The following is a 19,567-nucleotide window of genomic DNA, read 5'->3' as shown; positions in this document are numbered from 1 at the left end:
GTCTTGCAGCATCGTTCCGGTGATAAGAGGCCCAGGCACAGATCCGCGCCCCGTAGGGGATGTCATGGGAATTAGATGCGGACGAGGCTTGCAGTAGTATTCTACGCTAGAAGACGATCGACATTCGCCAAGGATCTGGTGAAGAAACCGTCCTCTCAGCTGCCGACTCGAGTCATTTCCTCACTGAAGATCTCTTCAATAGTCTTTGTCAAACTTGATAATCAGGACGATCATCTTGTGTCAAAACGTGGCACTGAGTCGTGCGTTTCAGAGAACGCCTGAAGTTTCTTTGCTGAGAAGAGGAGTGTTTATCGGTTGACGATGTTGTCGTCGTCTCGGGAAGAGAGTCCCGGTTCCCGAAGACCAATCAGCGACGATCAGTGTCAGCTCTATTTGGTCGACTCAGCATCTACAGAGTCAGAAAGAAAGGGTTCATGAATGGCTTACCCTGTTGAGACAATGTAACCGGGTTTACCGAACTCAAAAGCCCCTCCTTTCTTTGTTTATGCTCTCCGGACTTACAAAGTCCCGCGCCCATTTCAGGGGCTACTGAATCCCCGGATATCTTCAATGCTGCTCCCCGGCTACCAGACCCAGAGCCATGGCTCCACTTTCCGAAGTTGACCAGGATTGTCCGGAATCATAGGAAAGGATTCTGCATCGCAGTTCGCTCAGGAGAAGTTACCTTCATGTGGTATAATGATGTCTTAGAATGCATGAGTCGTGAATTGACACGTCAAAGGTCCTTTTGCTGAGTCTGATTGCAAAGGTTCTTGATAATTATCAATGCGGCAGATCGACCGCAATTGAAACGCGTTCCGTTAAAGTGCCCCGCCGACCTTCTTAGCTCTCGTCATCGTTCCGTTAGTAATCCGTAGGGCGGACTACGATGATGGCTACGCTGAAAGAAGATTGCGATTGCAGATCACGAAACTTTGAATTGGCAACGTGGGACTTGACAAATGTAATTATTGGTTTTGGGCACGAGAATTTACAGCCTTATGGGGCGAACGTTTGCTCTTGTTGAGATGACGGGAGGCCATTGACTGACTAGTGGAACCGGAACGCTTAGTTGGAAGCCCAAATTGATATAGGGTGGCTGTCTCGCAAGACATCCAAGTCTTGATCATTCTTCTCCGGCTGCGTATTTGCATCCCGTTCCCGGAATCAATACAGAAAGGCTCCAAGCAGACTTATTCAAGGAACTAAGCACTAATCAGAACATCAGTCTGGACAATACTATAATTCTTCGCTCCTTGACGTCATTTGGAGGTCCATCGACCTCAGCCCATAAACAATCTGGTCGAGAGGAGGGAAGAACACTCAAGATTTTGACCCTAAATGGCAAAAAGACTTAGGTCAGTTAGTGCAAGTATAGCCTAAGTTTAATTAAATTTTAGGATATCTTTTACTAAATTTATTTTGGTATCTTATATTAAGGTCTGTTTTTTGCTTCCTGAGGCTGATAAGCCGCTGAGCTGAAAATCACAACGTGGAAACAACTCCATCCGAGCTTGCCAAAAACATGCTACCGTTATGGCAGGTAGCCATTGTATTTTCCAGTGATCCAAAATTGCCCCACTTTAATCTTCCTTCCCTCAAGCATCCATTGCATTGCTTTATTGCCAAAACACCATAAAATCATGGACCCTTTCTCTGAGCGACTTAAACGGCTCGAACGAGAAGCGACAGCAATATTCGAGGATACTGGAATTCGTATCCATCCCTGGGACAGGGTATTCTCCGAGAATCTTGCAAATGTCGCCATCAATATCTATCGTCTCATCGGCGAATATGTCAATACCTGGTTTGGCGACATAAACCCTGAGTACTGGACACGCAGTACCCTCCAAAGTCTGCAAACTCTCCTTCTTCACGCCATTAGCCATATCGATAACCGAATCAACGGAAAGAGAGGCTTCGCCAGATCAAGACTTACTTGGTAACATGCGCTTTTGCAGACGCCTGGCGTGGCATGAAGCCGACACTTTATCCAAGGCATCTTCAAAACGCACGCCTTGCCTTCTCCATTTATCACCACCAAGGCCCCACGGACGCGACCGCAGCCGACGAGAGCGACAAATCTGAGGTTAATCCTTCTATTCCTACACCTGAAAGAACCCGAACGAATTCCGTGACCCGCAAGCATCCTGCAGCTGAGTCTTTCCTGGAGACTTCCCCCAAGCAGCCGCGCCGGCAGGAGATTACTGTTTCAGTGACGACAGGCAATAACACTGGGGTACTTTCACTTCCTATACATGTTTGCAATGCTGACTTCTCCAGCTCCGCTCAACTGATTGCGACCTGATTCTAGAACTAAAACAACACCAAGATGGCGCGAAGGATAGCTTCCTAAAACTGCTACACAGACTTCCCATCCTCTCATCAACCGCCGTCGACGAACTAGAGCGTGAACGTGAGGTCACATCCGACCGTATCAGAAGTCTGAACGATGACATGGCCAACGCCAAAGAGTCCTCAACTAAGCTCAGAGATTCCGTTTCTACCCTCATGGCCGACATGGAAGCTCACGCAGCGAACGAGAAGGAACTCCAGAGCGCCAAGAACGTGATCGAAGCCGCAGGGTCTGGAGTTTGGTCAACTGTATGGAGAGTCCATGAAAAGGCAAAGTCGAATACATCCGCCACCCTTGAAGAGAGGTCTCAGGAACTTGAGGAGGTACAGGCGCGACTGGGCAGGCTGGTTGAAGAGGTCGAGGAAGCTCAGGCATCGATGGACATCACAGATGAGAAGGTTGAGCATGTCCCAGCCCAGTATGATGAGTACCGCGTTTTCATCGAATACATGGCCCTAATTTGTGATGTAGGACCCAAGGGACTGGAGAGGGTGGTTGATGCTTTGAGTGAGCAAGGACTCGAGTTTGAGACGTTGATTTATGAGCATGTAGGTGATGGACAAAGCAGCGTTGACAATTGAAACGGAGGTAACAGGAGGCGCAGGCTTCAGAATGATACCAGGCGTGGAAAGTAGCTGAAGTGCAATCTTTTGCGGATCATGGATGGACGATGGCTTTTCGGTAGATATCTTAGTGATGGGAGGGGGTTTGTTTGTACCGGACAATTGCAGAAAGTCTTACGGCTTCACTGACGTCATCACTGAGATCCAAAAACAATAACCCACAGAGTCATTGAAAAAAGCAAGATCTTTTGATGTATCGAATGTTCATGAGCGAAAAATTACCTCCTCAATCTACTATGTACATCCAAGCATATTAAACAAATAAGCTAAAAGTCCTTTTTCGCGGACGACCAAGAAGTCTCGAAAAACCAAACAAATCAAGTCATTTTCCCATATCCAGCAATATCCCAGTCATTAACGCATAACTTCATAAGCAACCCTTGTCTAGTCAGTTGCTTCGATTGAACAAGCTCATCCGCAAGCCTCCTTTCTTAGGCTTCTGGTTAAAAGAGCTCTGCACGCTGACGGGTCGATGTTCGAAACTGTCGATGCTCTCCATGCGCTGAACGGGCTGACGAACTGCGGGTGGCGGGGGCTGCTGCATGAGTTCACCGCGAAGAGCTTTGCCCACCTGGTCGTGCTGCCTGCTATAATCATCATGCTTGGACTTGGCTTCGATGAAGCGGTCCTCGGCTTGGCGACGTCGTTCCTGAAGAGCGCGGATCTCATCGTCGAGTTGGTTCATTTGGGCTTGAGCGTCGTTCATAAGAAGATCATACTCGTGGATCTTCTGCTCAAGAGGCAGAAGAACGCTCTTTTGAATGGAGGGGCTGTTGAGACGGTTAATGTCGTTGCCAGGGACTGCTAGACGGTTTGGCGAAGGCGCGCGACGCTGCTGATGCTGGTCTGAGGCCATGGATTGAGAAACACGGCTTTGCTGGGTGTTTGGTCCATTTCGGGGAGGTGACTCTCCATGAGGTCGGGGTTCAGACTCCGAACCGCGGCGCGATTGTCGTCTGTAGCGACCACCATCTCTAGGGCCATTGGGTTGCTGCTGAGGACCTCCGTCCATTCCGCCAGGATAAGTAGGAGGCATTGGTTGCTGAGGACCTGGGCCTGGATGTGGACCTCTGGGAGCAGCGTTGTTGTTTGGACCTGGAGGCTGTCTTCTCTGACCGGCATTGCGAGTGACCTGACCAACCGGAACAACACGCTAAAAGAAAGAGGTTAATTACGATGTTCTGGCGCGGAGAAAAGATGTTGCAGAAAACAGTGTTTTCTAGCGCGGGTCAAGGAAAAAAACTCACCTGTTGCTGCTGTTGTGCTTGTGCCACAATGGCGTCCTGCAGCGCCACGTCAGAGGTAGGTGAGCGCATGTCGAATTCTTCACTCTGAGGACGAAAGTCATCGAGTTGCTCGGGCGATTGAGTTCGTCTGTATCTCGGGCTCTGGCCATTTCGCGCAGCACGAGCTGCTTCGCGGGCGTCACGAGCAGTGCGAGGCTCATAACCTGGATCCTCGAGATTATATCTTGGTTGGGCCATTGCAGCCATGATTCCCGGGGTTGTGATGTGAAATGCGGTGAACGAACGAACACAAAGAACAAAAATGTTGGAATGAGAATGTCTTACGAACAAGACATGAAAATAGCGGGTAGAGAGTGAAAGGAATGAGAATCTACACCGACAATGTCAGGAGCTGATTCATGTTTTAGTGACGGTCTGGAAAGGCAAAGGCTGGAGAGCTGGAAATGTTGGTGGTTGGGTTTGGTTTGACAGCCAAGTCGAGTCGCTGCTTGGAGGTTGGGGAGTTTTCTTAGCTCCAGGGGAGTGACCCACTGAGAGACAACACCAGCCACTGCCCGCATGAAACCTTGAATACAGGGTGTCAAAATAAACTCAGCGAAAACATCATAATTTTAGACTAAGTTTACATCGGCCTTATTGTCACTCAGGATCAAGGCCGGACTGTATAGCACAGTTAAGACAGTGCCTTTCTATTTTTACGAAGAAATATGCAGTAACACGTATCGCTTCGTATCCATTAATCGAGTACACGTTGAAACCGCCTGCAATGGAGTGTTCTTCTGTACTCGTTATTGATCCACGTGCTGAGACAGCGGCGGCTAGATGCATCCCTTGGCTTCCGGGGATTGCCATGCAGCATCGGGCGTTTATCTGAGGCTGGGTCTCGAAAACCCGGTATTCCCAGATTGACGGGCGTCCATCACTTCGTTAAAGCAAGGAATTCGAGATGAAACGTTCTGATGACTTGCTTTAGTGTTCTGCTATTTGTTAAACGAGTCTAGTCCAGCCGTTGGGTTTTGGTCTTGGCTGGTGATGCATGCCCGCAATTTGAGGTTGCACTCTGCCCGTCAACGTTACACAGTGTTATCTGAACGCGCGTCGAGGCAGCAACCAGCAGTACTCAACCTTTCGCATTAACTGAAGTTCTTCTTTTGGGTGCCATGAGAAGGTTGGTCTAAGGTACGTCGCACTCAATTGCGGCAGTTTATGCTTGCGACCGTTGTAGAAGTGTTGATTGACTTGCCGTTCGTTACCTTGGCCGTAGACTCTTATCGCGTCATGGCCGGCAAAATTTTCGCGTCAGAGGCCAAGCAGCCCGTCCCATCCCATTCAAGCCCAATCTCACCGCCATCGATTGATTACCTTGACTCAGATCTCAAACACAGCCCAACGTTTGTCGCATACAGGGTAAATGCTTGCCGATGTCCAGCCCAATTGACAGCGACACCTCACGTCATTCAAGCGCAGCGAAATGACCCAAGATACGACCGTGCCAAAATTGGTCACCGTCATAATAACAACTTCGCCAACTCCATCCGCGCCATCGACGGAGCTTGTCTCAGCAGTCCTCGAATCATTTGAAGAGCATTGTCACGCTCTAACATTATGTAACGTTATTGTTGTATTCGACACTTTTGATCAGATAGTACCTACAGCGCGATTGAAAAAAGGACAAGTGACGCCTCAACAGGCGGCAGATTTTGACGCATATAAGAAGAATGTCAAGGACCTGATACTCACAAAATATCGCCATGTCGGTGCTGACTTCGCCCATCGGCATGATACGGCGGAGTATGGTAGTCCCAATTCTCAGAACACCGTTGACTACATGATATCGCAAACCAACGACAAGAAAGTCACCTTTATAGATCCGGCAAGGCGACTAGGATTCGGTCTTGCAGTCAGATCAGCCTTGAGGGTAACTCAAACTCCTTTCGTTTGGGTGCAGCAACATGATTGGGCTTTGGTTGCAGACTTTCCCGTGGCACCTCTTGTACAAATCATGAAAGCATATGATTCGCACCATGAAACTCCCATCAAGTATATATGCTTAGCTGCTATTCGCATGCTCTCATATGCCGTATCAGAACAGCATCCCGTCCTGCGAGAGCTGTCAACATCTCTTACTCAGAAATACGAAGATCCGACACATCCTGGTGTAAAAATACCCTTGACACCGATTTACTTCTGGCATGATAAACCCCATCTTGCATCAACAGCGCATTACCTCGAGAGAGTGTTTCCCTCACGGCTGGCTATGCTGCGAGGAGACTTTATTGAGGACAAGATTGGACAAAGAGCTCGCGCTCAGATGAAGGAAGGCCTCGTAAGTGTATTTTCTTTCTATCTTGGACGAGCATCGTCAGTTGTTGCCATGTGAAAGCACTTGCTGACGATAAGCAGTGGGCGAAATGGGCTACTTGGCTTTACTACCCTGATGACGGGAAACAGCTATGTTTGAAACATCTACAAGGGAGGACTTGGGCGGGCGCTGAACGACAAGCCCATAGGGCCGCTATGTGGAGAGAAAGGAATGACGCTGAGCGGGCAGCTCAAGACGACGACTGATCTGAGAGAGATCAACAAGATACCCCGATTGACAGACAGAGACCGTGATTTATGATGTCACAGTAACTGAGTTGTGATAGGAAGCATAAACTGCCGAGCGAGTTATGCAAGGTATCCTAACCCTAGACCATAACGGTGATGTCGGATGGCTTGTCCGATCTAGCATTCGGATGCCCTGACCTTAATCGACTTTCCCCGCATGACGCTTGACTCGCGCAGCGGTTAAAGAAACTTCCCATCCTTGAAGCTCTTTTTTACAGGATCAAGACATTCTTAACTAAGTAAACGGCGCGTGCCGCATTCAATTGCCGATGGATCTTTGTGGGGTGCCGACCCCTCACCTCGAGCCGATCACCGTTCTCGATGATCGGTGAATCATCATAGCGACTTGACGATCTGGGGAAAATGAAGGATAAAACAAGTTTATAAAAGCGTAGAAGGTCCAGTATGGATTGGCTGTGATAGACAGTCTAGGGACAATTCAATTGACACAATGAGACTCCTGACTCCCCTCATCATCGCCTCCAATGCCATCTTGGCAGCCTCCCAAATCATGGGAACGCCATCCTACGAGTATCTTTACACTGTCAACGCGACCCTCGGCGAACGTTGGCCGATTGGCGACTACGGTCAAGGTAGCCGCGTTGTGATTCCCATCACTGGCGGAACCTTCAAGGGACCCAAGCTTTCTGGAACGGTCACTAACCTTGGTGCCGACTGGGGTCTCACCGACACCAAGGGCGTTTTCTTCCCCGATACCCGATACAACCTGAGGACTCATGATGGAGTTGATATCTATATCCAAACCTCTGGCCCGACGCAGCCTGATGGAAGGACGTTGTTGAGGGGCGTTTTCCAGGCAGCGCACCCGGATTATGAGTGGTTGAACTACGTCCTAGCTGTAGGCGTGTTGCAGCGGCCGCCAGCTGAGAGCAAGGGTAAATATGTCGTTATTGACATGTGGGCAGTAAGTCACTCAAGTCTGTCCGGAGAGATAGTTTGCTGATCAGGATATAGATGGTTTTGCCAGACTGTAACGGGAATTGCTAGGGCGAGGCCGACGGTGACATGGCCAGGATGGACATAAACTCCCTATGGGGACATGGCGTGATTTGATACACCCTGGTAGAATGTCACCGCCGTGATAATTCCGATTTGAAAAAGTCAAAAAAGTGCTACACAGTTCAGATGATCGAACTAGTTGCGGATCCGGGGTATTCCATCGTCAATGGGAATACGAATGTACGGAAATGGCGATAAAGTTCACAGGGGTTCTACAACAATTGAATTTCCAACTTCACCTGTTGACTCAACTTCTGAAGAACTCGTGAGGCTGCAGAAACACGCATCTGTCACATTTTTTTGGAGTAGTGATGATGAAGTAGATGTACAGGGATCAAAGTGCCGTATTCCGTATGCTTGCAGCTCAGCCGTCATTGACAAAGAGGATGTTGCATTTGGAGACCATTGGACGCGCAATGATTCGGGATGTTATCCGGTTCCTGAACAGATGTGCAATGGTTCTTACTGGCGACAATTATCGATCGGCTAAGCAGGGGGGTTCATGCTAGTCGGTGCTAGAAAAGACCGCGACATAGGCCTAAATTTCAACGGTTGCAATTAAAGACACCGGAAATCACTCTCTTGTGAGTTTTTGAGTTGTCAATCTTCAAACGCCGAGGGCTGTGATTGTGCCGCGATTTCACATATGAAGACGCAAGATTAATTTAGGAATGGCCTCATTCCAAGAAATCTGCAGCGCCCCTAATAACAGAACCCATAATAACACTAGTCTCCATCTCAAGTAGATTATCCGGACCGATATCTCTGCCCATCCTCACAACGACTGACTCGCAAACTCCTCCCCAATCCATAAACCCCGTTCATGCACCCCGGATCTAATTCCCAACCAGGCCAGCCGAGGTTTCAACATCCCTTCTTTTCCCCTCACGAACTCAACTACCGCCCTGCCAGACCATCCTCAATCCGCGATAGCACTCCCATGGTATTGCCGAGGGTTGCTGATCTGGTAGGGATCAACGGCGTCTTGCTGCTTCAGGAATCATCCGCGTATTTGCTCAAAATTATCACAAGGATCCCCCGCAAAATACAAGGGCATGGGTTTTGGTAAACGTTTATGCGGGAGACGGATATAAAATAATGTTGTCCGCCGGCCTTGTTGTCTTGCTTGGCTTTATTCCCCAGGTTCTCAGCGACACCTCGACTGATATTTGTTTACCGCAAGATACTATGCGTCCTACATTTTTGCTCTTTTCGGGGCTGGGGGCTTGTGCTGCTGCTGGCAAGGGTGATGACTTTGCGGCTAAATGCGCTGGTTTCAAGAACTCGCTGAAGCTGCCCAACACCAAGGTCTGGTTCACTGAGCACGTGCCTGCTGGGAAAAACATCACTTTTCCTGACAACCACCCAACATGCACGCCCAAGAGCACCATCACTGATGTTGAGATCTGCCGTGTGGCTATGTTTGTCACCACCGGTCCCAAGTCAAACCTTACCCTTGAGGCTTGGCTTCCTTCCAACTGGACCGGCCGATTCCTGAGCACTGGAAATGGTGGAATGGCTGGATGTATCCAGTACGATGACGTTGCTTACGGTGCTGGCTTTGGCTTTGCGACTGTTGGAGCTAACAACGGTCATAACGGCACTTCAGCTGCCCCCATGTACAAGAACTCGGGAGTGGTCGAGGATTATGTTTACCGTTCAGTCCACACTGGAACTGTTCTGGGTAAAGAGCTTACGAAGAAGTTCTACGGCAAGAAGCATACCAAGTCTTACTATCTTGGATGCTCAACTGGTGGACGACAAGGATGGAAGGAGGCGCAGAGCTTCCCTGATGATTTCGATGGTATTGTGGCTGGTGCTCCCGCCATGCGCTTCAACGGTCTGCAGTCCCGCTCTGGAAGCTTCTGGGGTATCACTGGCCCCCCTGGAGCAGCTACCCATCTCAGCCCTGAGCAATGGGCCATGGTCCAAAAGAACGTCTTGGTTCAATGCGACGAGCCACTTGACGGTGTTGCAGATGGTATTCTCGAGGACCCCAACCTTTGCCAGTACCGCCCTGAGGCTCTCGTCTGCAGCAAGGGCCAAACCAAAAATTGCCTGACTGGGCCCCAGATCGAGACAGTCCGTAAGGTCTTTGGTCCTCTCTATGGTAACAACGGCACATACATCTACCCTCGAATTCCCCCTGGGGCCGATCAGGGCTTCGGTTTTGCGATCGGCGAGACGCCCTTCCCTTACTCTACGGAATGGTTCCAGTATGTTATTTGGAACGATACCAAGTGGGATCCCAGCACCATTGGACCGAATGATTACCAGAAGGCTTCTGAGGTCAACCCATTCAACGTCGAGACATGGGAGGGAGACCTTTCCAAGTTCCGCAAGCGTGGATCCAAGATCATTCACTGGCACGGTCTCGAGGATGGTCTCATCAGCTCCGACAACTCAATGGAATACTACAACCACGTCTCAGCTACCATGGGTCTCAGCAACACTGAGCTTGATGAGTTCTACCGATACTTCCGTGTCAGTGGCTGCGGTCATTGCTCAGGCGGAATTGGAGCCAATCGCATTGGAAATAACCGCGCCAACTTGGGTGGCAAGGAGGCAAGTAACAACGTTCTTCTCGCTCTCGTCAAGTGGGTTGAGGAAGGCAAGGCACCCGAGACTATCACCGGTGTTCGCTACGTCAACGGTGCTACCACTGGAAAGGTCGAAGTTGAGCGAAGACACTGCCGTTATCCTTACCGCAATGTCTGGGACCGTAAGGGCAACTACAAGAACCCCGACAGCTGGAAGTGCGAGCTGCCCAAGTAAACGGAATGTCAGCGAGATGGTGCGGGTGGCGTGGATTATATAACGTTTATTTCATAGCATACATATAGCAGGATCGTCGTAAATAAGATGAGCTTTTACATAACATTGCGCCCTCAATGGTCGGGATAATTCGGTACCGAGCAACTCCGCCAAGGATAAAGTGATGTCAAGGAAAGCGACTAGTTACAAATTACCCCAAGGAAACCACTTCCCTGGAAGACTCCAAAACACGGGGGAGGATATGTGCTGTCAGCATCAGTCATTTCCCCAGACGCGTTGCTGGCCAGTTGCATGTCGGCTAGTCATTCAACACGAAAGGTTAATACTGCCAAGACACAGAGATCCCCACGATCTTGGACAATCAAGAGGAAAAGCCGGAGCATCTGAGTCAAAAACAGTGAGAAATTGGGTTTCCCCCCTCATTTCCCCAACATAACCCCACAAGATCCTGAATCTTACTCCAACCAATGCGCCCTGTTACTCTGGAGGGCGCGAAGCTGGGCGAGTCAGGGTTTGGATGCAGCAGAGTGAGGCGCGTTGTTTTCTAGAACACGTAGGATGCTGATCAGTCTCCCCTCCCACCAACGTACAGTATGTACCCGTCATGGATCCTCCTCTTATCAAGATAAACGGGAATAAACTCACCGGCACTTCTCAAGTCCGCCCGACCAGAATCTTACGATGTGTGACCCGTCCGCCTCAATGGCGATAGACTCAACACAATTTACAATACCACCGAGACTTTGTTTTGTCTCTCTCCAATAGCAATACTTGTATAGCGCCGGTGTCGGATACTACGGACGGCATGCTGTGAAAGGCTGGGCGACTCCACTAAATGGCCAATGCATGTGTCAAAACAAGGTATTTTTCGCGTAACGGAAATGCTGAACCTTTTTTTACATTGAATACCGCCGGCAGATTTCCCTACAAGGTTTTTTTTTCTGTCTCCGACACCGTACGAGGCGCAAATAAGCTTGTTACTTGGCGTCTGATTTAGCCGTGTGCTAGACCGAATCTCTCACCTTGAGCCAGCGCTCGAGAGCCTCATTTCGACGACGGCCACTCTCCAGAACATATTTAGCGATGCCCTTAGACAATTGACGCAAGATTCCGTTGAATCAACCATGCCATTCTTATCTCCGTTCCACTTCACAATGGAGATCTCTTGTTCATCTCGTTTGACCAACCAATTCTCATTGAGCAAAGATCGCTGACACATAACGTAACACCAACTCCATTTTATTTTTTCGAATCCACGGCCCCGTTTCTTTTCGCTTGGTCGATGGACATTCCAATGACCTGATGGTTTTCGAAGATTTGCTAACTGTTACGTGAGAGACTCACTCCCCCATGGGGTCTTTTTTCCTTCCGTGCGAGAGATAACGAGACGAGCGTTTTTTACAAGGTCTCCACGGAAGATAAAGATCTGGAGACTTTTGGCCTTGGCGGATGTATATAAGATTTAGCATCGCCCGATGTTAAGTTCGGGTTGGTCTTCATCTCGTCAAACTGTCGCTGACCATAACCCGCCATTATACACCTTCTCACCTCGCATTGAGGTTTTATTACTGACTACTATTACTTTGTTTTATTGAATATGGGCGCTGAAGATAAAACGACAAAGACCCAGCCTGAGATGGCTCAGCCCGAGCATCACCGCGCTGCCTCCATTCGCGGCATCGACGGCGATGAGATCAACACTATCAACGATGGCGGCGACATCATGGACTCCAAAGAGCAATCCGACGAGCCCGTGCAAAACATTTTCAACCAAGGGGGCAAGAACTACAGAACACTCGGCAAATGGGACACAGTCTTTGTCCTCGTCACCAACCAAGTCGGACTTGGTGTATTGTCTCTGCCCGGTTGTTTGAAAGGTAGATTCTGTTCCCAACCTCAGCTACGCCGTTTTGCTAATGTTGATCAGTCCTCGGGGTGATTCCGGGCATAATTGCCATCATTGGACTTGGTTCCCTCTCTGCCTACACTGCCTATGAACTCCTCCAGTTTTACAGAAAGTATCCCCACGTCGTCAACGTCGTCGACATGTGCGGTATCATCGGCGGTCGACCGCTTGAGATCATTGCGGGCATCGGTTTGATGATCAAGGTTATGATGACCTGTGCATCTGCCAGTGTGACATTATCGGTTGCTTTCAACACCCTGAGCAACCATGCCTTCTGTACCGTCAGCTTCGTCATCATCGCCGTCGTCGCTTGCTGGGTCCTTTGTCTTCCTCGAACCGTCAAATTCGTCTCGCAATCTGGTATCCCCTCTACAATCAGCATTCTAGCCGCCGCTCTTACCGTCATGATCAGCTTGGGCCTCGATACTCCCTCTCAGGCTCCTCCCGGATGGGATCGCGAGATCCAGGTTATCGGCAACCCAACTTTCCGACAAGGTCTCAACGCTTGTCTCAAGATCTGCTACGCTTATGCCGGAAACATCAGCTTCGTCTCATACATGGCCGAGATGAAGAACCCTAGCCGTGATTTCCCCATGGCTTTGGCTTGCCTTGAGGTCTTCTCTATTACCCTTTATACAATCGTCGCCGTGGCGATATACTGCTTGGCAGGCGATTTTACTACCTCTCCAGCTCTTGGATCCGCGCCCCGAATCGCCGCCAAGGTTGCCTACGGCCTCGTGCTTCCTTGTGTGTTCGCGACAGCTATGGCTTTCGGTCATACCGGCATTAAGTACATGTATGTTGTCGCCATGCGATCAATCAAGGCTACCCACCAAGTCACCGACCGAAGTGTCAAGTCTTGGAGTATCTGGGTTGCCTGTGTGACCCTTTATTGGATCATTGTCTTTGTCATTTCCAACGCCATCCCCATTTTCGACTCTATCCTCTCCATCTCCTCTGCCACCACGATCGCCTGGTTCACATTTGGTCTCAGTGCCATCTTCTGGTTCCACATCAATAAGGGCCAGTATACCAAGAACTGGAAGAAGATTGCCCTCTGCATTATTAACGGCATGCTTATCGTCCAGTCGTTGTTCATGAACGGTGGAGGTCTATGGTCTTCCATTACCGAATTGTTGAACATCTTTGAGAACGACAAAAGCTCCATTCGTGGCGTCTTCTCATGCGGCGACAATTCCATTTAGGCACGAAAGTCAAGAAATTGATAGATATAGATATTACGCAGCAAGTATATAGCGATTGAATGATAAATGATGATATTAATTTTTACAATCAGAAGTCAGTTGATCCATCGATAACGTTGAATGCGGATCCTTCACTCGGTGTATAGTCCGCGGAATCTCTCTTTCCAAGAATCGGTGCAAGTTGTTGTCATTCAGCAACGACAGGGATTGATGGTCTTGCCACCATGGCTGGCCTACCACGGTATGGACACGAACAACCTGACAAAGTGGAGCAGGGATGGTCTCGCGATGCCTCGGGCCGACCAATGAAGGACGAGAGTGGCGAGGAGACATCTCGAGATCTGAAGTGACGAGACCAGGCTCCGACGCCCCAGATCTGAGTCACTGTCGTAGAGCTGAAGCCGGCCATTGCATTGAAGCTTGCTGAGAGTCCCCAGCCCTGAAAGCTCTCGATTTCTTTACTTTGGCGCTCTGCCTGATTGGTCATCTCACAAGTGCAAATGGATGCTTGAATGGCATTGCAAACGCAAGGCATAAAGCCCAATTCCAATGAGACTTGGTTGCTTCGGTCAATCTCAAGTGGCCAATCCATACTGAAAATGACACAATTCGATCTTTGCTCAAGTCATTTTGATGAGGGCATACTGCTCTATCAAAGTGGGGTCAAATACGCGATACGAGCGATACGCGATACGAAGGCTGACTTCATCATCGTGTCTATTTAAGAACAATGCCTGGTCTCCGATTATATAACCAGTCCGTCAATTTCAACACTTGAGAATCATCAACTCTTTCAATCCTTCTCCCGATACCTCCTATCTTACCAGAGCCAGACGACCCCGTTGGTCTACATCATGATCACAATCGCTTCCATTCGACCACGTATATCCACCTTCCGCTCCTTTCAAAGACTTTCAACCATCCAAATCAACAACATGCCGTCGAATTTACCATTCAATCACAGATGGATGACACAAGAGTGCAGCAAAAGCAAGACTCGGCGAAATGAGACTGCAGGGCCCAATCCCTCCTACCCAGCTTTCAATCTCGACTCTCTGGGCCTTAGCAAAAGAACCAAGATAACCTTGATGATAATTCTCGGCATCTTTGGTACTATTGAGACTTGGGTTTGGTGCAAAGCTATTTGGCAATGGAGAAAAGGTCGTCGAGAAGCAGAACAGTGACCTTCTACCGGTCATGCATCACATATATCAACTATACAGGCGCGCAATCATGGTCACAAAAACTACGCAAGTGCTGAAGCGCATTCCTCAGCTTGAGATATACTTTCGGGATCGACTGTCCTGCCATGATACCGATTATCCGGAGTTAAGCCGGCTGTCATTACGTAGACATCGGATCTATCGGCAATTTTATTCGACAATCTGGCGTGGCTCTACTCTGTCCCTATCATAATCAAGCAACTTTGGCGCGAGGCATGCGGGGTGAAAGCATATTTTATACATAATAGTGCTCGCAAGTCGCTTGGAACAGTCAACGACTTACTGGCTGCCTTGCACTTTTGAGATGGGCGACAAGGATGAGGTCGAGATCTCTAGGGCGCTGAATTGGCGCATCTCGGTTGAGTGAAGTAAATGATCCTTTGCCTCGACCAGGGTTCTGGGGAAGTGATGCTGTAGCCGAGTTGAGGTTGCAGTGGTTAGCGCCAGGGTGAGTTGGCAAAGAGGTTGAAGTAACGCGCGCGAAAGCTCAGACGGAATGAACATGCCGATAGCAGAAGTCTGTATGCTTTTCATCCTTCCATGCCATGGCGGCATTGAGAGGTGAGGAGCGGACTGATTAAAATATGACTGCGCTCAAATTATAAAGCTTTCTTTACCGTCAGGGCAGTTATTAAAATAGCAAATCGACTTCTATAGGGTACGCCAATGTCTCTTTGTCTCAATTAGCCACCTCAAAACATCTGATAATGATACTTTCCGTGTGCGGGCCACGCGTAATTTAGACGCGCGTATTTCCGAGTGATTCTATACGACAATACTCTGTAATGAGCTAGGTCTCATCTTTTACGGTAAAAACAGCACCGTATCTAAAATTAACCGCCAACAATGAGACATTAATTAGACGAACTTTAATCTTAGGTTGTTGTCTGGCATTCAGGTGTTGCATTGGCCACTACATTCGATCTGCTGTATGGCTCTCCTGGGTGAGATTGATATGTCCCGCGACCTTCTCAAACAGTGTCTCAAGAGACGTAAGCTTGTGAATGACTCGCCCGTGATTTTCTTCTCCATGGAAAAGACGGAAGCTTATAAACTGGAAATGAGGGTCGAGTCTAGACTTAGTTGATCCATGCTACCTATTTCCCCGGCATCTTAAGCGAATCCATAGCGCAGGGATTGCGTAATCTGTGCTCTCGCTTCCTCGTGTTTATTGCTTCGCCTCCTTTGACCTGAATTTCCTGAAGCAATTTTTCGGCCCCGTTTCTTGACTAAAAAGCACGGCTGCGCCTCCTTGCTAGCCGGTTAACCCCTTTTGACACATGATTCGTCATTTAATTCAGGAGACTGTCTCGATCCCATACCAAGACTTCTTGCTCGCTCTAATTATTGCGTGTACGTTTGATAAAACTCATGAGCTTTTTTGGACTTGATAGCAGACTTGGCTTTTCGATCTTGCTCGGTTGATGAGAGAGATAAGCCGTGGAGTCGAGTCTCCCTCTGCGCTAGCATTAAAGTTTATTCCCCGCTGGTCGATCATTGGGCGAGATGAAAGCGTCGTTGGCTGTGACTTGGGCGTTGGCAGCAGTTGTTCAAGGTATTGATGTATCATGGGACGACGACAGTAAGTCAACCGGTCTTGGATTCTTCGCTGCTGGGTAACTTACCATGTCCAGAATCTATCAAACAAGCTGCTAGTACTGTTGCCTATGGCTTAGTGAAATACTACACTGGTAACAATACCGGTGATACACCAGGCAACCTGCCAGATCCATATTATTGTAAGTGATGACGAAGAGGAATACATGATGACTTCAGCATCTGATTCGAAGCAGGGTGGACGGCAGGGGGCATGTTCGGTACATTAATCGATTACTGGTGGCTTACTGGCGATGAGAGCTACAATAAGATAACTACACAGGCTATGCTGCATCAGGTCGGCACAAACGACGACTATATGCCCGACAACCAGACTATGACAGAAGGCAACGATGACCAAGGATTTTGGGCTGTGGCTGCTATGTCGGCAGCTGAACATAAATACCCTAACCCGCCATCAGACCAACCGCAATGGCTAGCACTAGTTCAGGCTGTTTTCAACGAATATGTTAGCCGTTGGGATACACAGCACTGTGGTGGCGGAATGAGATGGCAAATTTTCACCTGGAATGCAGGATATGATTACAAAAATTCCATCTCGAACGGTTGCTTCTTCAACATAGCTGCGCGTCTCGCTCGCTATACTGGCAATACCACTTACGGGGACTGGGCTGAGAAGGTTTGGGATTGGGAAACCAAGATCGGACTCATCAACAGCGATTATCAGGTCCGAGATGGTGTCCATTTCGAAGGAAAATGCCCCAGCTCCATGGATACTAACCAATGGACCTACAACAGTGGTGTCTATCTTTATGGAGCAGCTACCATGTACAACATGACCGGAAAAGCTTCGTGGAAGACCCGAGTAGACGGTCTGCTGGAGGACATAAAGACCGTGTTTGTGAAGAATGGTGTTATCTATGAGCAATTCTGCGAGGAGCACAAGCTTTGTAATCTCGACCAACAGACCTTCAAAGGATACCTCGCCCGTTGGATGGCAGCTACCGCACTGGTGGCTCCCCATACCTCTGAATACATCACAGCGACGCTGCTATCGACGGCAAAGAAGGCCGCCGCTTCATGTACAGGATCACCCTCCACAGGGTTCGCAGGCAAGGCTGGCACAGCTTGCGGCTTTACATGGTTGACCAACGGGTTCGACGGAATTGTCGGGGTTGGACCGCAAATGAGTTCTCTGCAATCTATCATGTACACCCTCGCCCCGAAAGCGAATGCGCCAGTGACAACCAAGACTGGAGGAACGTCAAAAGGCAATCCTGGTGGTGGCCAGACGAACATGGATGTCGATGTGTCGAAACCGAAATATGCAAAGATCACAATGATGGACAAGGTAGGGGCGGGCGCCATAACATGTATGATTTTAGCTTGCGTTATTGGGGGTTCTGTTTTTGCTACTATATAAGTATTTTTTGTCAAATCAAGTTTATCTGATTCTAGTGTTAAGACTGAATAGCCTCTAAACTCCTGACATGGCTCGCGTAGAACTGAAAAGGTAGTCATTCCGCCGCACCATGGTAAGGCATTATCCCATCCTTCTTCGCCCCCATACTGTCTTTAGAATTTACTTATGTAGTCTCTATTTAGCTGCCATCTACCAGCAGGATTGTGCTGCGGCTCTTGTCTGTAAAGCCCCCTAAAAACGTCGGCATGAAAGCTCGGGTCGTCTCGATTCAATCGTTAAGTAATTATCCACTCCTGTGTGTCGACGAAAGCTCGAGTCTCTCAAATGCCACTGATCGGCCATGCCACCACTTGACCTTCGCTGACGGAAAGTTGGCACCAGGACCTTTCAATACCTGACCAGGGTGCACCACGTTCAGCAAGACCAAAGCGATGAGCATCGGCAACGCATCGAGGTAGAGCTGGAACTCCTCGTGTCGAAGGACCACATTGTTACTATTTGTACCACCGCCGAATTCGACGAGGCGAAAGATAACTCGAACCTAGTCAACCGAATCAGCTATGGCACGCAAACCAGTTATATCGGATACCTACCACGATGAGGACAAGGACTATATAGACAACCCAGCAGAGAGGCTTCAACCAACGGCTTCGAGTCTCTTGCTTGCCTATACGAATATTCAGAGAGAGCTCGCGATAGAAGAGGCCGTGGATAACAAGAAAGACGACTACGCAGCCAAGCTGGATGCCAATGCCAACCATATATATATGCTGTCCGAGTTTAGATGTATCTGCATTGTTCGAAGCGAGCATGCCACCACCAGCAGCCTGGATGATGAAACACATAACATCGAACATGACGAAGATTTTGGCAAGCCATTGTGCTGAGATGCGGGCTACGCGCCGCTGCGGGATGACGAAATGGACAAGACGGGCGACGATCATGTATATGAATGCATTGATCCCTGGGTAGAGTATTAGCTGAGTATCGCACGTGACAAATGGAGTTCTTACAAATCGGCGCCAGTAGAAATAGCAGAGTCGAGACGGTGACATAGGCCGCCTGCTGTTGGTCCCTGGCACCTAGGGCGCGAGCGATGAAACAGATGCACTCCCAAGATGCTCCCATAATGATGACCCAGCAGAATTTCTAGCCATGTCAGTCTGTTATTCCTCCATAGCATATGACGGAAGTACCTGTTTGAGGATGATTGCTTGGGCCAGGTGAGCCACCGTGGACAAGCCAAAGGCAACCGCGAAGGCTGTGTTATCCTCCCAATTGGGGTAGAATCCATAATTGGCGTTACAAGAGTCCGGAGGGACATAGCCGTACTTGTCTGGCACTGCAGTTGTGCATGAGGGGGTTGCTGATGAAGTAGTTGAAGACGCACGGGCGAGTGTAGTGAGAGACAGTATCATGGTAGACATTGTAGATAGGATATATGTTCGTGGAAAATGTTCGATATCGAGATTTTGCTGATTGGTATAGAGAGTAGAGAAAATAAAGTTAGTCTTGCAGCTTCTCGCACCTTTATAGCAACTGGCTCAACGCTGTTACTGGGAAGCCTCGCCGGGAGTCGTAAGCCATGTTGCAAATCAGCCCCTGAACCAGCATAATGGCAC

The 19,567-nt window shown here is 49.0% G+C and overlaps 9 protein-coding genes across 9 annotated transcripts; 6 read left to right on the top strand and 3 right to left on the bottom strand.

Moving 5' to 3' along the window:
* Nucleotides 1-1,643: 1,643 nt before the first annotated feature.
* On the top strand, nucleotides 1,644-2,937 carry FPRO_15446 (uncharacterized protein; the record flags this gene model as incomplete). Its single annotated transcript, XM_031220233.1, has 3 exons — nucleotides 1,644-1,942; nucleotides 1,999-2,239; nucleotides 2,284-2,937. The coding sequence occupies 3 exons, from the start codon at nucleotides 1,644-1,646 to the stop codon at nucleotides 2,935-2,937; spliced, it is 1,194 nt and encodes a 397-aa protein (XP_031085913.1).
* A 430-nt stretch (nucleotides 2,938-3,367) lies between these two features.
* On the bottom strand, nucleotides 3,368-4,472 carry FPRO_15447 (uncharacterized protein; the record flags this gene model as incomplete). The annotated part of the gene is made up of 2 exons (XM_031220232.1): nucleotides 3,368-4,132; nucleotides 4,227-4,472. 2 exons carry the CDS (start codon nucleotides 4,470-4,472, stop codon nucleotides 3,368-3,370), a joined length of 1,011 nt encoding a protein of 336 aa, XP_031085912.1.
* A 1,225-nt stretch (nucleotides 4,473-5,697) lies between these two features.
* On the top strand, nucleotides 5,698-6,794 carry FPRO_15448 (uncharacterized protein; the record flags this gene model as incomplete). The annotated part of the gene is made up of 2 exons (XM_031220231.1): nucleotides 5,698-6,552; nucleotides 6,630-6,794. The coding sequence occupies 2 exons, from the start codon at nucleotides 5,698-5,700 to the stop codon at nucleotides 6,792-6,794; spliced, it is 1,020 nt and encodes a 339-aa protein (XP_031085911.1).
* Nucleotides 6,795-7,287: 493 nt separating this feature from the next.
* On the top strand, nucleotides 7,288-7,844 carry FPRO_15449 (uncharacterized protein; the record flags this gene model as incomplete). Its single annotated transcript, XM_031220230.1, has 2 exons — nucleotides 7,288-7,761; nucleotides 7,812-7,844. 2 exons carry the CDS (start codon nucleotides 7,288-7,290, stop codon nucleotides 7,842-7,844), a joined length of 507 nt encoding a protein of 168 aa, XP_031085910.1.
* A 1,110-nt stretch (nucleotides 7,845-8,954) lies between these two features.
* FPRO_15450 (uncharacterized protein) lies at nucleotides 8,955-10,631 on the top strand (the record flags this gene model as incomplete). Its single annotated transcript, XM_031220229.1, has 1 exon — nucleotides 8,955-10,631. The coding sequence occupies one exon, from the start codon at nucleotides 8,955-8,957 to the stop codon at nucleotides 10,629-10,631; it is 1,677 nt and encodes a 558-aa protein (XP_031085909.1).
* A 1,597-nt stretch (nucleotides 10,632-12,228) lies between these two features.
* On the top strand, nucleotides 12,229-13,742 carry FPRO_15451 (uncharacterized protein; the record flags this gene model as incomplete). Its single annotated transcript, XM_031220228.1, has 2 exons — nucleotides 12,229-12,508; nucleotides 12,559-13,742. 2 exons carry the CDS (start codon nucleotides 12,229-12,231, stop codon nucleotides 13,740-13,742), a joined length of 1,464 nt encoding a protein of 487 aa, XP_031085908.1.
* Nucleotides 13,743-15,244: 1,502 nt separating this feature from the next.
* On the bottom strand, nucleotides 15,245-15,520 carry FPRO_15452 (uncharacterized protein; the record flags this gene model as incomplete). The annotated part of the gene is made up of 1 exon (XM_031220227.1): nucleotides 15,245-15,520. The coding sequence occupies one exon, from the start codon at nucleotides 15,518-15,520 to the stop codon at nucleotides 15,245-15,247; it is 276 nt and encodes a 91-aa protein (XP_031085907.1).
* Nucleotides 15,521-16,471: 951 nt separating this feature from the next.
* FPRO_15453 (putative DFG5 protein) lies at nucleotides 16,472-17,945 on the top strand (the record flags this gene model as incomplete). The annotated part of the gene is made up of 3 exons (XM_031220226.1): nucleotides 16,472-16,547; nucleotides 16,600-16,704; nucleotides 16,759-17,945. The coding sequence occupies 3 exons, from the start codon at nucleotides 16,472-16,474 to the stop codon at nucleotides 17,943-17,945; spliced, it is 1,368 nt and encodes a 455-aa protein (XP_031085906.1).
* Nucleotides 17,946-18,228: 283 nt separating this feature from the next.
* FPRO_15454 (uncharacterized protein) lies at nucleotides 18,229-19,372 on the bottom strand (the record flags this gene model as incomplete). The annotated part of the gene is made up of 4 exons (XM_031220224.1): nucleotides 18,229-18,486; nucleotides 18,539-18,909; nucleotides 18,959-19,094; nucleotides 19,142-19,372. The coding sequence occupies 4 exons, from the start codon at nucleotides 19,370-19,372 to the stop codon at nucleotides 18,229-18,231; spliced, it is 996 nt and encodes a 331-aa protein (XP_031085905.1).
* Nucleotides 19,373-19,567: the final 195 nt, after the last annotated feature.

This window comes from Fusarium proliferatum (assembly GCF_900067095.1).
Source record: "Fusarium proliferatum ET1 genome assembly, contig: FPRO_scaffold009, whole genome shotgun sequence".
Taxonomy (NCBI): domain Eukaryota; kingdom Fungi; phylum Ascomycota; class Sordariomycetes; order Hypocreales; family Nectriaceae; genus Fusarium; species Fusarium proliferatum.
The sequence above is the reverse complement of the archived record's forward strand: the minus strand, read 5'-3'. Positions and strand labels throughout refer to the sequence as shown.